The sequence below is a fragment of the Sitophilus oryzae genome, unplaced genomic scaffold (assembly GCF_002938485.1).
Source record: "Sitophilus oryzae breed Bouriz unplaced genomic scaffold, Soryzae_2.0 scaffold_302_pilon_pilon, whole genome shotgun sequence".
NCBI lineage: Eukaryota > Metazoa > Arthropoda > Insecta > Coleoptera > Curculionidae > Sitophilus > Sitophilus oryzae.
Window position 1 is genome coordinate 1,629,551 of NW_022146866.1, and position 12,080 is coordinate 1,641,630.

At 29.7% G+C, this 12,080-nt stretch overlaps 3 protein-coding genes across 3 annotated transcripts; 1 reads left to right on the top strand and 2 right to left on the bottom strand.

The window, feature by feature from the left end:
- The first annotated feature begins 269 nt into the window (after positions 1-269).
- Positions 270-2,317, top strand: LOC115884600 (dolichol kinase). The gene is made up of 8 exons (XM_030903229.1): positions 270-456; positions 509-759; positions 809-1,038; positions 1,105-1,290; positions 1,350-1,559; positions 1,618-1,834; positions 1,939-2,076; positions 2,136-2,317. Exons 1-8 carry the CDS (start codon positions 398-400, stop codon positions 2,270-2,272), a joined length of 1,428 nt encoding a protein of 475 aa, XP_030759089.1. The 5' UTR covers positions 270-397; the 3' UTR covers positions 2,273-2,317.
- Positions 2,318-5,565: 3,248 nt separating this feature from the next.
- On the bottom strand, positions 5,566-10,858 carry LOC115884564 (WD repeat-containing protein 36). The gene is made up of 12 exons (XM_030903184.1): positions 10,433-10,858; positions 10,109-10,365; positions 9,850-10,038; positions 9,557-9,791; positions 9,358-9,474; positions 9,175-9,296; positions 8,937-9,117; positions 8,170-8,324; positions 7,911-8,114; positions 7,701-7,847; positions 7,552-7,646; positions 5,566-6,285 (listed from the first exon to the last, which is right to left on the bottom strand). Exons 1-12 carry the CDS (start codon positions 10,726-10,728, stop codon positions 5,593-5,595), a joined length of 2,691 nt encoding a protein of 896 aa, XP_030759044.1. The 5' UTR covers positions 10,729-10,858; the 3' UTR covers positions 5,566-5,592.
- Positions 10,859-10,892: 34 nt separating this feature from the next.
- Positions 10,893-11,817, bottom strand: LOC115884565 (thiosulfate sulfurtransferase/rhodanese-like domain-containing protein 3). The gene is made up of 4 exons (XM_030903185.1): positions 11,649-11,817; positions 11,404-11,586; positions 11,171-11,333; positions 10,893-11,114 (listed from the first exon to the last, which is right to left on the bottom strand). The coding sequence occupies exons 1-4, from the start codon at positions 11,737-11,739 to the stop codon at positions 11,060-11,062; spliced, it is 492 nt and encodes a 163-aa protein (XP_030759045.1). The 5' UTR covers positions 11,740-11,817; the 3' UTR covers positions 10,893-11,059.
- Positions 11,818-12,080: the final 263 nt, after the last annotated feature.

Here is a 12,080-nt window from a genome sequence, read left to right on the forward strand (position 1 = left end):
ATTTTGTCAAATATGTGTATTTGTGATTGCAGTAACAATTGTAACAAGTGTGATTCCGTGAAACTCACAATCCATGTTTTGTAACTCGTAAGTAACAACAACTGAAAACTTAAAGGATATAAATATTTAAATATTCTATAAATCCCTTATAAATACTATACCATATATAATTTTAAATTATATATGAACTAAGCCATAGATATTAAATTCCCAATAGTTCATTTCAACCAGCTCTGTGATTTTTTTAAATGTCAAATTTTATACCACCCCCTCCAACAAAACAAAAATTTCAAATTATCTCTAGGTTGTTTAATAAAAAAAGATAAACCAAAACCAAAATAATGTATAAATTGATAATTGACCTTTAAAACATTAAAATCACTAAAGCTTCTAATACATGACAATGGCTAAAGAAACGATACCAGATTTCATTGTAAAAAATAATTTTTTTGTCAGGTATATGTTACAAAAGTGCTGTGTATTTTTAAATAACATTTTCTTTTTATAGACCTAGCTCTAGGAATGGTTTGTGGGTGTTTTTCTTACTTCCTATTTCTATAATAATATCTTTAATGAAACATCCAGTAATTTTAACGCCACACTATAAATTTGCAACACTAGTTTCATTTACATTAATATGTAATTCTCTGTACATTATATCCCGTTATATCAAGAACCAAAAATTGAAGATAATACATATATGTCCTTTAACTATTTCAGTATTAACTGGCACTTTATTCAATATATGTTTACATAAAGGTAGGTGACTATAACATAAACTTTCTGTTTTAACTATCTTGGTTTTTAGGATGGATATTCTCTTTAGCAAATGGTTTTTTGATAACTTTGGGTTTTCTACATATGTATAGATTTTTGTTAAATAAATTAAAATACAGTTTTACTTTGGGAGAAGCTGGCCTTGTAGCTCAAACAATCATTTTATTTGTTAACTCTCTATTTTATAATATATTTCATATGTTATCAATACAAGAAAGAAAGTATAGGAGTAAAATGCAAACATGCACACTTATAATTCAAGTACGTGCATAATTCTAGGCACTTAAGACTATAATACAGATATATTTTTTTCATTTAAAATTTCAGGTGGGTCTATTAGGATTAATGTTATTGTCGTACATTGTATACATGTTTAATATAAAAGGACCAAAGACTTTTTACTTGACAGCATTTATTACCATAACGTTATCAGTTATTGTGCCACTACACTTGATTATGGATCAGAGTCCACTGATTTGGATATTTGAGCAAGTTTTAAGTGATATCTTACTGGTTAGTTTGATGTTAAAGTGAACTAGGTACCTAACTTCTTTTACAAATATTTTTTTCAGTTGAAATTATTTATTTATTGGAGTTTCTGCATAGCAGTTGCTGTTTTAGCTGTGAGAAATCAAATATTTTATGCCAAGAAAGCCTCAACTAGTGTTAGAAAAATTTTTCACATTATATCAGTTCTGGTTTATATTCCTGGCTTATATTATAGGTGTTCTTTTTTTTACTTGTCAACTGGAGTTGTATTGGGTATATTCTTTGCTTTAGAAGTAAGTTTTTTACATACTTGTATATAGGAGATAACTAATTTATTTATTACATTGAAAGATTTTAAGGATACAATCCATACCTCCATTAGGTAGTCAACTGCAGGAGGGTTATATAGTTTTCAATGATGAAAAAGACAGTGGGTTACTGGCTTTAACGCCTATCTATCTATTAACAGGGATTTCTTTGCCTATATGGATTCATCCGGCACCATGTGATGTTACTGATTCTGCTCAATTTACTTTATTGCCTGTTCTAAGTGGGCTTCTATCAATTGGTAAATTGACCTTTTTTTTTTAAATATGTTGTTAGATCTGCTTTGCATTTTCTCAATCATTCATTAAATATTAGAGATCTTAATATAAAACATTATAAATATAGGTATTGGAGATACTTCAGCTAGTTATATTGGTTCAAATTTTGGAAGGTTAAAATGGAAAGGAACTAGCAAAACAATAGAAGGCACCTTGGCGTATATTTTTAGTCAGATGGGTTTTATTTATTTACTCCATTTTATAGGTAAAATGCATTTAGAAGATTTTGATTTTTGATATTAACTAAACAATTTATTATTTTAGGTTGTTTGGCTATGCTAGATAATGAACAAATTGTTAGAATTAGCTTAGCTGTATTGGTAACGGCTATTGTCGAAGCGAAAACTAGTCAAATTGATAATTTAGTTTTGCCATTTATTATGTATATATTTTTGGTATAAATATGTAGTTTTTTAAGAAAGAATAAAGACTGTTTTTTAATGCAACTTTGATATTAAGAATACATTTGTTTACACTCCGATCCTATAAGTTGCTGACGATGGAAAACATTTAAGAGAGATTTTTATGAAAAAATGCATATAGGTATATAACGAGTTTTTACTATAAACATCAGATTTAATTAACAGTAATAACTGACATAAAATTGGAATAATTTGAAATAACCTCATACAGAATATTTATTTAGAATGTCATTTACCTAGAATTGAAATATCATATATAGTCTCTGAAACGAATAACTTTGAATTTGACAGTTCCCGCGGGCTTTTATAGTGTTAATTTTATTAGGTTAGCAACTTGCGGCCATTCTGACGCAATGCCGTCTCTAATAGAACAGCCTCGAAGCGAGATTTATGACGTCACGCTAGTTAAATATTACGGATTAATAAATATGTTGTAGAATACATGGAAAACATAATAATTCCTCGTATTTTTGGTTTGTATTTTAAAAATGATATAGTTTACATGAAATATACATAATATACAGTTAATAAATACAATATATATATATACCTATTTATAGTAATAAATAACTTTGGCAAATAAATTATGAACCATACAAATGCAGCAAATGTTTTACAATATACAAATAATGAATTGATGCATCAGATAATGGGTAAAATGTAAATATATTTTAAACTTTGGGGTTTGAAAATCGATATAATTTAACAAAAAACATTCAATATCTACTAATAGTGATGTATTATTATTTGCATTCACAAAATGTATATGTATATTTTGCAAGTATCAATGTTCGAAAAATTATATTTGCAAATAATACAATATCATGGAAAAAAGGCTGCAGCGATGGCTATAAAATAAAGATCGCTGTCATTTTATATGTAAAATTATTCTAAAATTTTTTATTTTCTTGGGATTTAGGTTCGGGAAAAACGCTGATTAAGTTTTCATTTGTTTTTTCATTATTTTTTTTTTGGTTAAAAAAAACGTTTCGGCTAGCATCATAGCCTTCATCAGTGTTGTGTCATATGAAAAAAATAGTGTCGAATATAATCCAAAAAATTACATATAAAATATTCACACCACATAATGTTTACTGCAATTAATAAACTAATATAAACTTGTCAAAAGATGACCTCTCGTATTTTTTTAAATTATTATTCTTAACACTAAAACTATCTACATTGACTATGGAATACGATTTCAGCCATAGTAAGTAGTAGATATTGAATGTTGTTTGTTAAATTAGATCGCTTTTCAAACCCCAAAATTTAAAATATATTTTACATTTTACCCATTATCTTATGTACCTATTCATTATTTGTATATTGTAAAACATTTGCTGCATTTGTATGGTTCATAGTTTATTTGCGAAAGTTATTTATTACTATAAATAGGTATATATATTGTATTTATTAACTGTATATTATGTATATTTCATGTAAACTATATCATTTTTAAAATACAAACCAAAAATACGAGGAATTATTATGTTTTCCATGTATTCTACAACATATTTATTAATCCGTAGTATCTAACTAGCGTGACGTCATAAATCTCGCTCCGTGGCTGTTCTATTAGAGACGGCATTGGTCTGATATTTAGAAATGTCAAAAGCTGATGACATTTTACTTTTGACAATTGTGTTGATTTTTGTAAGAAGAGGAAGAACTGTCACTTGTTTTATTATTTTCCTTTTCTATTTCACGAAAGTAAAAAGAGTTACCTATCTGATTCGTTCAGGCACTCAATTTAAAGAATATCAGTAACTTTTTTGACAGAGGAATTTTATATTTACCATGTTGGTAAAAAATAACGGTCAAAATTCAAAGGTATTCATTTTATAGACTATACAGTATGTCCCTGGATTGTCTTTACAAGAGGAAAACCTGTTTTATTATTGATATTTACTTAACGAATTTATTTTCTCGCTATATACACCACAATTTATACTGATTACAACACACAATTAACTACTTAAAAATCCTTCACCAATTTGTCACCGTTCGCTATTCAAAAACTGACTAACTGCCGAGCGCGGGTGCGCTTTATATATCCTAGCCGCTGCTTCTAGGACGTTCGGAAATTATTTGTAGTATTCTTCTTCTTACTAGTAAATTCTTTTTAGAACATCAAGATTTTCCACGTAAGTCTCAGAGATGACGCACTACTCAATCTGCACAATGTAAACAAGCATAGTGGTTTTATGCTCTGCCAAAAAATGTCGCCACACACCTTGACAATATTTTGAGAAAAATCCATTCTTCATAAAAATGTTTGCTTGTTCTTAAATGGTTAATCCCGTTTATACATTTTCAAATTACAATACCGCTTTAGAGGAAATTAAAAAAAAATGAAAATATGCTTGAATTGTTTAGTCCTAAAAATGAAAAGCCATTTCTATGGTAATATCATTTCGATTTCATTTTTTTGATAGATTATTATTATAGAATTTTAATCAAAGCGGCCTATACATTGTCAAACAAATTGCGCAACACAGGCTGACGGGCTTTGCTGTTGGGCAACAACTTGCCAATGTATGGCCCTGTTTGATGCCTTACGCAATTGTTTGAAGTTTCAAGAATGTTTGAATTCTTTTGTGCAATATCTTATTTGCCAGCCGTTAATTTTTTCCGTGATGTCGCTTTGTCTCTCTAACAATGCACAACTTTTAATAGAAAGTTTGATCAACATTTTACCAAGTGTATGGGTGAAGCAGATTGACGTACAATGCAACGTTGCGCATCGCTTTGTTGCGCAATTTGTTTGATAATGACCACCTATCAAAGAATGAAATCGAAATGATAGTATCATAGAAACGCCTTTTGATTTTTTGGACTTTTCAGTAAACGGTATTAACCATTTTAGATCAAACAAACATTTTTATTAAGAATGCATTTTTCTCAAAATGTCAATAATAAAAAAGTGTTTCCTCTTGTAAAGACAATCCGGGGACATACTGTATATAAACAAAGGGATATTCTACTTAAAATAAGCAATTTGGCGGCCACTTCAGGTTAACCCAGAAGTGTTAGAAATTGATAAATATTTTAAAATAAAGTACACCTGGAAATTGAAAATTTTGTAACTTCCAATACTGAGTCAAAAAAATATATTTCAATCAGAATACCCCATAAATAAAAAAAATGTCAATGATCATCAATTTCAAGCCAACAAAACGAGGTGTTTTTTCGATCATACAGACTATTCATTGGTAGAAACATAAGAAAAAAAGTCTTCCCCTCTACCCCAGGCCATAAAAATAATTTAAACAAATAAAAACATATTTATTAAAATATATTTACATAGTTTTTAAGTTCTGGACAATACACGTGCAATACATTAACTTATCCTGTAACCTATTCCATACGGCCGTATGACAGCTCGTTAAATTTGGCAAATAGCGTCTTAACTGTTCGTTTTCGGCTATAAAAGCACCGTGCGATTTTAAAAACACGCTCAAATACGCCTCGGCCAATTCAAAATCTTTATTAGACTTTAGCATTGTTTCTATTAATTTTAAAAACTGAAGCGTTATCGCTACGGAGCCACCACCTTCCGGCACCAAAGATTTGATTTCGAAGTCGACCATCGATGGCCCAAAAGTCTTAAGTTTTTCCACCGCTTCGGAAAAGTCAAACGTACTTACACTTTTTTCTAACAGTTTACCAAACTCGGTATAATTTGTTATTTCCTCAGGCATCAATAGTTGTGTGTGACCCTCTTCTTGGGGTAGAGCCGACTTTAAATCAAATTCGAAGTTATTCAACGTTGATACAGTGGGTAGGAAAAATGGGGCACTTTTCGGCATTTTTGGCTGCGTCCTTGGCTTGTTTCTCTGTTTGATTACGTCTAAGTTCAGCAGGTTTTGCCATCTTGAAGTGCTCAACCCGGAAAGAGTAAGAAGATCCTTGCTGATTTGTTCTGGAGAAATAAATTCTGGCTCGTCGTCAGATTCGTATTTGTCAGGCTCGTCTTTGATTTCTTGCAACACCTTTGAAAACAAATGTACAATAAATAAAGCTAATTTGGATCCGTCCAAATATCCAAAAAATTATCCTAAAAATACACAACACCCAATGTTATAGAGAAATTATCTAGGAGTAATATAATTGTAATATTGCATAAATATTACTATTCAATTGTAATAAATTCAATGCCAAGTGTAAAAGTGTTATCCAATACAAGAGACGCGTTGTTATTTAAGTCTGATATTTATCTGTGTCAAATATAATTGGAATATTGGGGTTACAAATACCGTATGATCGATGAAATGAACATCGATGACATTCTATTATTTATTATTCTATTTATAATTTTACATATAAAATTGCAGCGATCTTTTCATAGCCATCTTCGCCGTTTTTTTTTCGAGCATATGGTATTACAGTTCAATTAATTTCAGTTATTTTTATAAGTAGCAAATGGTTGCATCCTAGAAATATCAGTTACGAGAATAACAGTGCGCTGAGAGTGACGGTAGAGAAACACAACTGTTAAAATATAGAGAAATTATTTGTAAGGAATATATGGTAATCGCAAAACAATTTCCGATGCACGTGATCAACTTTGAGTGACAAGCGATGGCGACAGCGCTGCCAGATTGTGATGGATTTATGAGATGAATCTTAATTTAAAATTGACAAACAATATATTTATTATATCATTTTTTAAAGAGTTTTATTATTAATTTAATAACTAATATTTTAGTGATTAATTGATTTATTTGTTTTATAGCTTATTTTAAGTAATTATTTTATTAATTATTAATTTTAAGTAAGAGGGTGCCGTTAATGCACAAACTAATAATCACAAAATTTAATAAAAACTAACTTTGAAAGTGGCATAATGTGCTTATCAATCAAACTTACTTCTCTGACTGCAGTCAAGAGTAATAAAGGACCTTTATTGTGACGTTCCTATATTTTTTATTAAATATTTGAGTAATATTACTCAAATATTTCAGCAATATTGCTTAAACATTTACAGTATTTCGAAATACTTATTCAATGTAAAATAAGTATACCATATGATTGAAAAATAAATGGCGTCAAGCTGGCTTGGACATGATGATCGATGACATTCCCCATATAATTTTACATATAAAATGACAGCGATCATCATTTCATAGCCATTGCTGACGCCGTTTTTTTCGTTCATCTTGTATTTTAATGTTGCAAATTATTATACTGATATTGCAAAATGGCTGTGGTGCATGTAAAGGAGTTTAGAATAAAAAAATATTACTAGAAGTTCTTACCTCTGGAAGATCAATTAATGGAGGTTCCTCCTCGGGTGATAAAGCTTTAAGAGTTATTTTTTGATAAAGCGTTTTATTCGACCATAAATAAATACCTGCAATAAATAATGATTGAGTTATATAATACTTTAATATTATTTATTTGTTACCTAAATAATCTACATGTGCGGTAGCTAAAACTTCACCAGTCGGAGACATACTAATAGAAATAGGGGCAGCTTCAGTAGAAAACTGATCTATAAGCTGACCTGAAGGTATATTCCAAGTTCTAATACTACAGTCCATAGACGACGTAACTACGATAAAAATATTTTTTAGTTAATGTTTTTTTTTTATTAATTAGTTATTGTTATTCATACTTAACCATCGCGAATCGGGACTAAACGTTGCGTCTGTTAATTGTCCCACATGCCCTACAAATTTTCTCACCACCCTCCATGTTTCGATATCAACAATAACGACGGTAAAATCTTCAAGTGCAACAGCAAGCAGAGAACTGCTTCTGTGTATTCTGAAGTAATTTATTGGTTCCTCTAAATCGACATGGGTAAAATGGGGTGTGCCTTAAAGCATAAGATATAAAAATGACATCAAAAATTTAAAGGTACTTTCAGTTACTTTTGCATTTAAATCTCCAAAATTTTATTAAACCATTACAGTCACCTGTAATAGTTATTTGGTTCAAAGCATCAGTAGCTACTCCCCTTATTGAGACAGGATGAGCTTTATTTTCCCCATATGAATCTCTCCAAAGTCCGGATTGCATGTTGAATCTAAAATTAATTAGAACAGATTAGAGTAAAATGTTTGAAGACCATTTATTTATCTCCAAAAAAATCTATTATAATTTTAGCTTTGTTAAAATCTCTTCTGTGACTGTAAAATGAAAGAAGCGATAGCCTCTAACAGAAAAATAAAAGAGGCTTTTTTAATACAATCTAATGAAAATAAATGTATGGCTCATGCATCTGTAGATGTTAGTAATGTATGGAAATTGATTCTTTGATTTTAAAGAACATAACATAAGTAAAAATAACATACGTAAAAATTAAAAACAAATAAAAAATAATCATACAGAAAGTTTGAAGCTTCTTGTTTTTGCCTTATTAAGTAATTGTTATCAGATAATATTAATTTAAAATATTAATTAATATATTGTAAATACTATAAAGAAAATACCTATTTTATATTATAAAGTTGCTATGCTATTTAGACTCAAAAATCAAGGATCTCTTTACAAATGCAAAAAATGTTTATAGGAAATATTCTCATTTGTGCTCATACATGCCCTTATAAAGAAACATTCCCACACAATGATCCTGTACTATTGCAAACGTTCCTATGTCACATACGCGTGAGAAAGTTCTCTCTAATATGTAAATTACCTGTCTACATGGCCTGTACTATAACCCACAATAACAAAGTTTCCGCAATGTGTTAAACATAAACAGGTGGCTGTCACATCAAGTGTATTTTTGAGATTTTTCTTTTGAAGCCTTTCCGGTATCAATTTCAAATCACCCATTTTTTTCTTGTCATATGACCAAGTAGTTACCATTGGAATTCCTACAAAAATTATTTAATAAAAGAGCAATAAAATTGAATGGAATTTTGTTGTAATACCTAAATGTAAAGCAGCTATGCTATCCCATTCTTTTTCCCTAGTTGTTTCTGATGTAAATTCCATGATTGGGGGCATTTTTAAAGGATCTTCTACTGCTCTTCCTCGTTTTTTACTTATTTTTCTACAATTTAGTTGGTATAGATCAGTAATAGTAATAAATAGAGCTAATTTAATATTTATACCTATTGTAGGAAGCTTTTCCCAAACTTTTATTAAACTGTTCCGTTTGAGTGTTAAAAATTCTAAGAGTTGAATCTCCCGCAGCACTCAAAATATTATGACCATTTCCACCATGAAATCTAGTAATAAGAAATAATACATATAAAACGTACGCAATTTTATAACACCAGCTTTTTTATCTAAAAAAAAACACATACATACCTTATGTGATTAGGAGCAGCTGAATGACCTTCTCTTATCCTTAATAACCTAGCCCCACCATCAGTCATGTCAAATATCCATAGTTTTAAGGTATTATCGGGAGAAGATGTTAAGATTAAAGGCTCACTAGGTAGACAAACCATGCCAGTTACAGCCCCATCATGTGCAGCTGAAAGTTGACTATGCACTTTTCTTTCTTCCAAATCCCAAAAAACTACATGTCCACAGGCACTACCTGAAATTCAGTTTCTTAATCAATTAGCCGTAATATTAAGTTAAATTCATTCACTGACCTGTAGCCATTATGGGATGACCGTCGGATCTAAAAGAAATGCTGGTGACTATCCCCCAGTCTTGAGTAAATTCCATGATTGTTTCATCATATTTCAGATTGTGTAAAATTATCCTTCCGGTAATTAAACCTACAGCCACAACATCCAAAGCTGGTGCTTGTTCTAAACAACTTATACCAGCATTCCATCCTATACATAGAACATACAGATATATTGTTATTTAAACTGTTATTAACACATTATGAAAAGTAACTTTTACCTTTGAAAGTATAAATTAAAACTGATTTGTTCAAATTCCATAACTGCATTTGGCCTTGCTCACTACCAAAGAGTACTTTATTGATGTATGTACTTGGATGTACAACAGAAGATATACTAAATGACTTTTTATCAAATGTGAGTTCAAGATAAATTGACTCAGCTTTTATATCCCAAACTTTGACTCGAGAGCTTTCATCGATTGAAATTAGATGAACTCCAAATGGTATCATTAATTTTATATTGTAGGCATGCCCTCTAAAATAAAATATTCGATACATTTATGAGATCTCATACCACGATATTAAATTAGATAAAAAGTTACCTGTATGTATGCTTTAATTCGGTTCCTCTTCTCCACGCATATATAATGTTATCACATGCAGTATATACATGATAAGCATCGGTAGTTAAGCAAGTAATGTTACCAGGATGTAATCCACTTACACTTAGCAAACCGAAATGAGAAATTCCGTAAGTATGGAAAGACTTTCCTACACATGTAACAATCAAATTTTCTTTCCTACTTTTTATATAGCGGACTCTTAAAGGTATATGATTACTGACATACCCCAGACTTCGGCATGGTAAAAAGGCTTTACTACCAGGAGTCATTTTCATAAACTGTTAAAAATCAAGTAAAAATCTAATACTTTAAATCCATTTGTATTATAAACCTGAGATAGAAACAAACAAGTAACAAGTGTGATTTAAATTTAAATGTATTTGGATTGTGATTATTTTGAGGTTAAAAAACTTAGCGTAGAAAAAAAAGTTAGGTTAAAATCAGTTTAACGTTTATTTGGTTGTCTATATTATAAATGTATATTTACTAAATGAAATTTAAAAGGATTTCGAAAATCTACTGTTAGCAAAGTAACCTTTTTAAAGTGCATAATTCATATTAATGTAATGCAATATTAGCTGTTCATATGTAATACAAGACTAGAAGCTATTTGACTGATTTCTCTGCCCAATCATTCCAACCACCTAAATAGTTTTTTGATCTGAAATTTAAAATAAATAATTGTGAAGGTATATACTGCATAATTTGTTATGTTACTCTTTATATCCCAATTGTAAAGCTAAATTTTGTGCTTTTTCACTTCTTGCTCCTTTCATACAAGAGAAAATTATAGGGCTAGATGTTGTAGGTTTTGGTACTCCATATTTTTTGTGAAAGTCTTTATCAGATGTATCTCTTAAAACTTGTTCGACTTCTCCCACTAAAATGAAATATGGGTACTTTCAAATAATCGAATTACAATATTATTCTTCTTCTTCTTAAACCCTTACAAGGTATATTAATACTTCCTGGTATTACACCATGTTCAATTAATTCTGTTGGTTCTCGGACATCAATTATAAGGACGCCTTTATTAACACTGTTTTGTTTGACTTCTTCAAAAGAAACTGTTTGACCTTTATTAGTAGAAAACCAATGATGTTGTATATATAAAGGGGCGAAATAATTTGGTCCTTAAAATGATATATTTTGCCACAAAATAATGCTAAAAATAACGTAAAGATACTGTACTTACCTTTGGATTTATACTCATTTCTGAACACATAATTCACTCTTAACGTGCTTCTTAAAAAGCTACGTGATAAGAAAACAATTCTACTATTCATATTTTTTTAAAGAAACAAATTATAAAATCAAAATGGAAATATATCAACATAACAACCCCTATATCTTATAAAACCATACATACAGATTTGTTGATTTTGACCTACCAAAAAACACCTACTTTATTAAATATGATTACAAAGAATTTTCTATCTATTTTTTTGTACTGTAATTTAACTTCAAAGAAATTAATTTCGCATATTACTAAGGTATATTACCTGATCCTGATATGTTAGCAGTTACTTATTAATTGAAGTCTCAATAAAAAGTAGTTCAAATGTATCATTGTAAAATTTTGAATTTTGGTTTCTGGTTCCGTTAAATAAAAAAAAAACATTTCTTA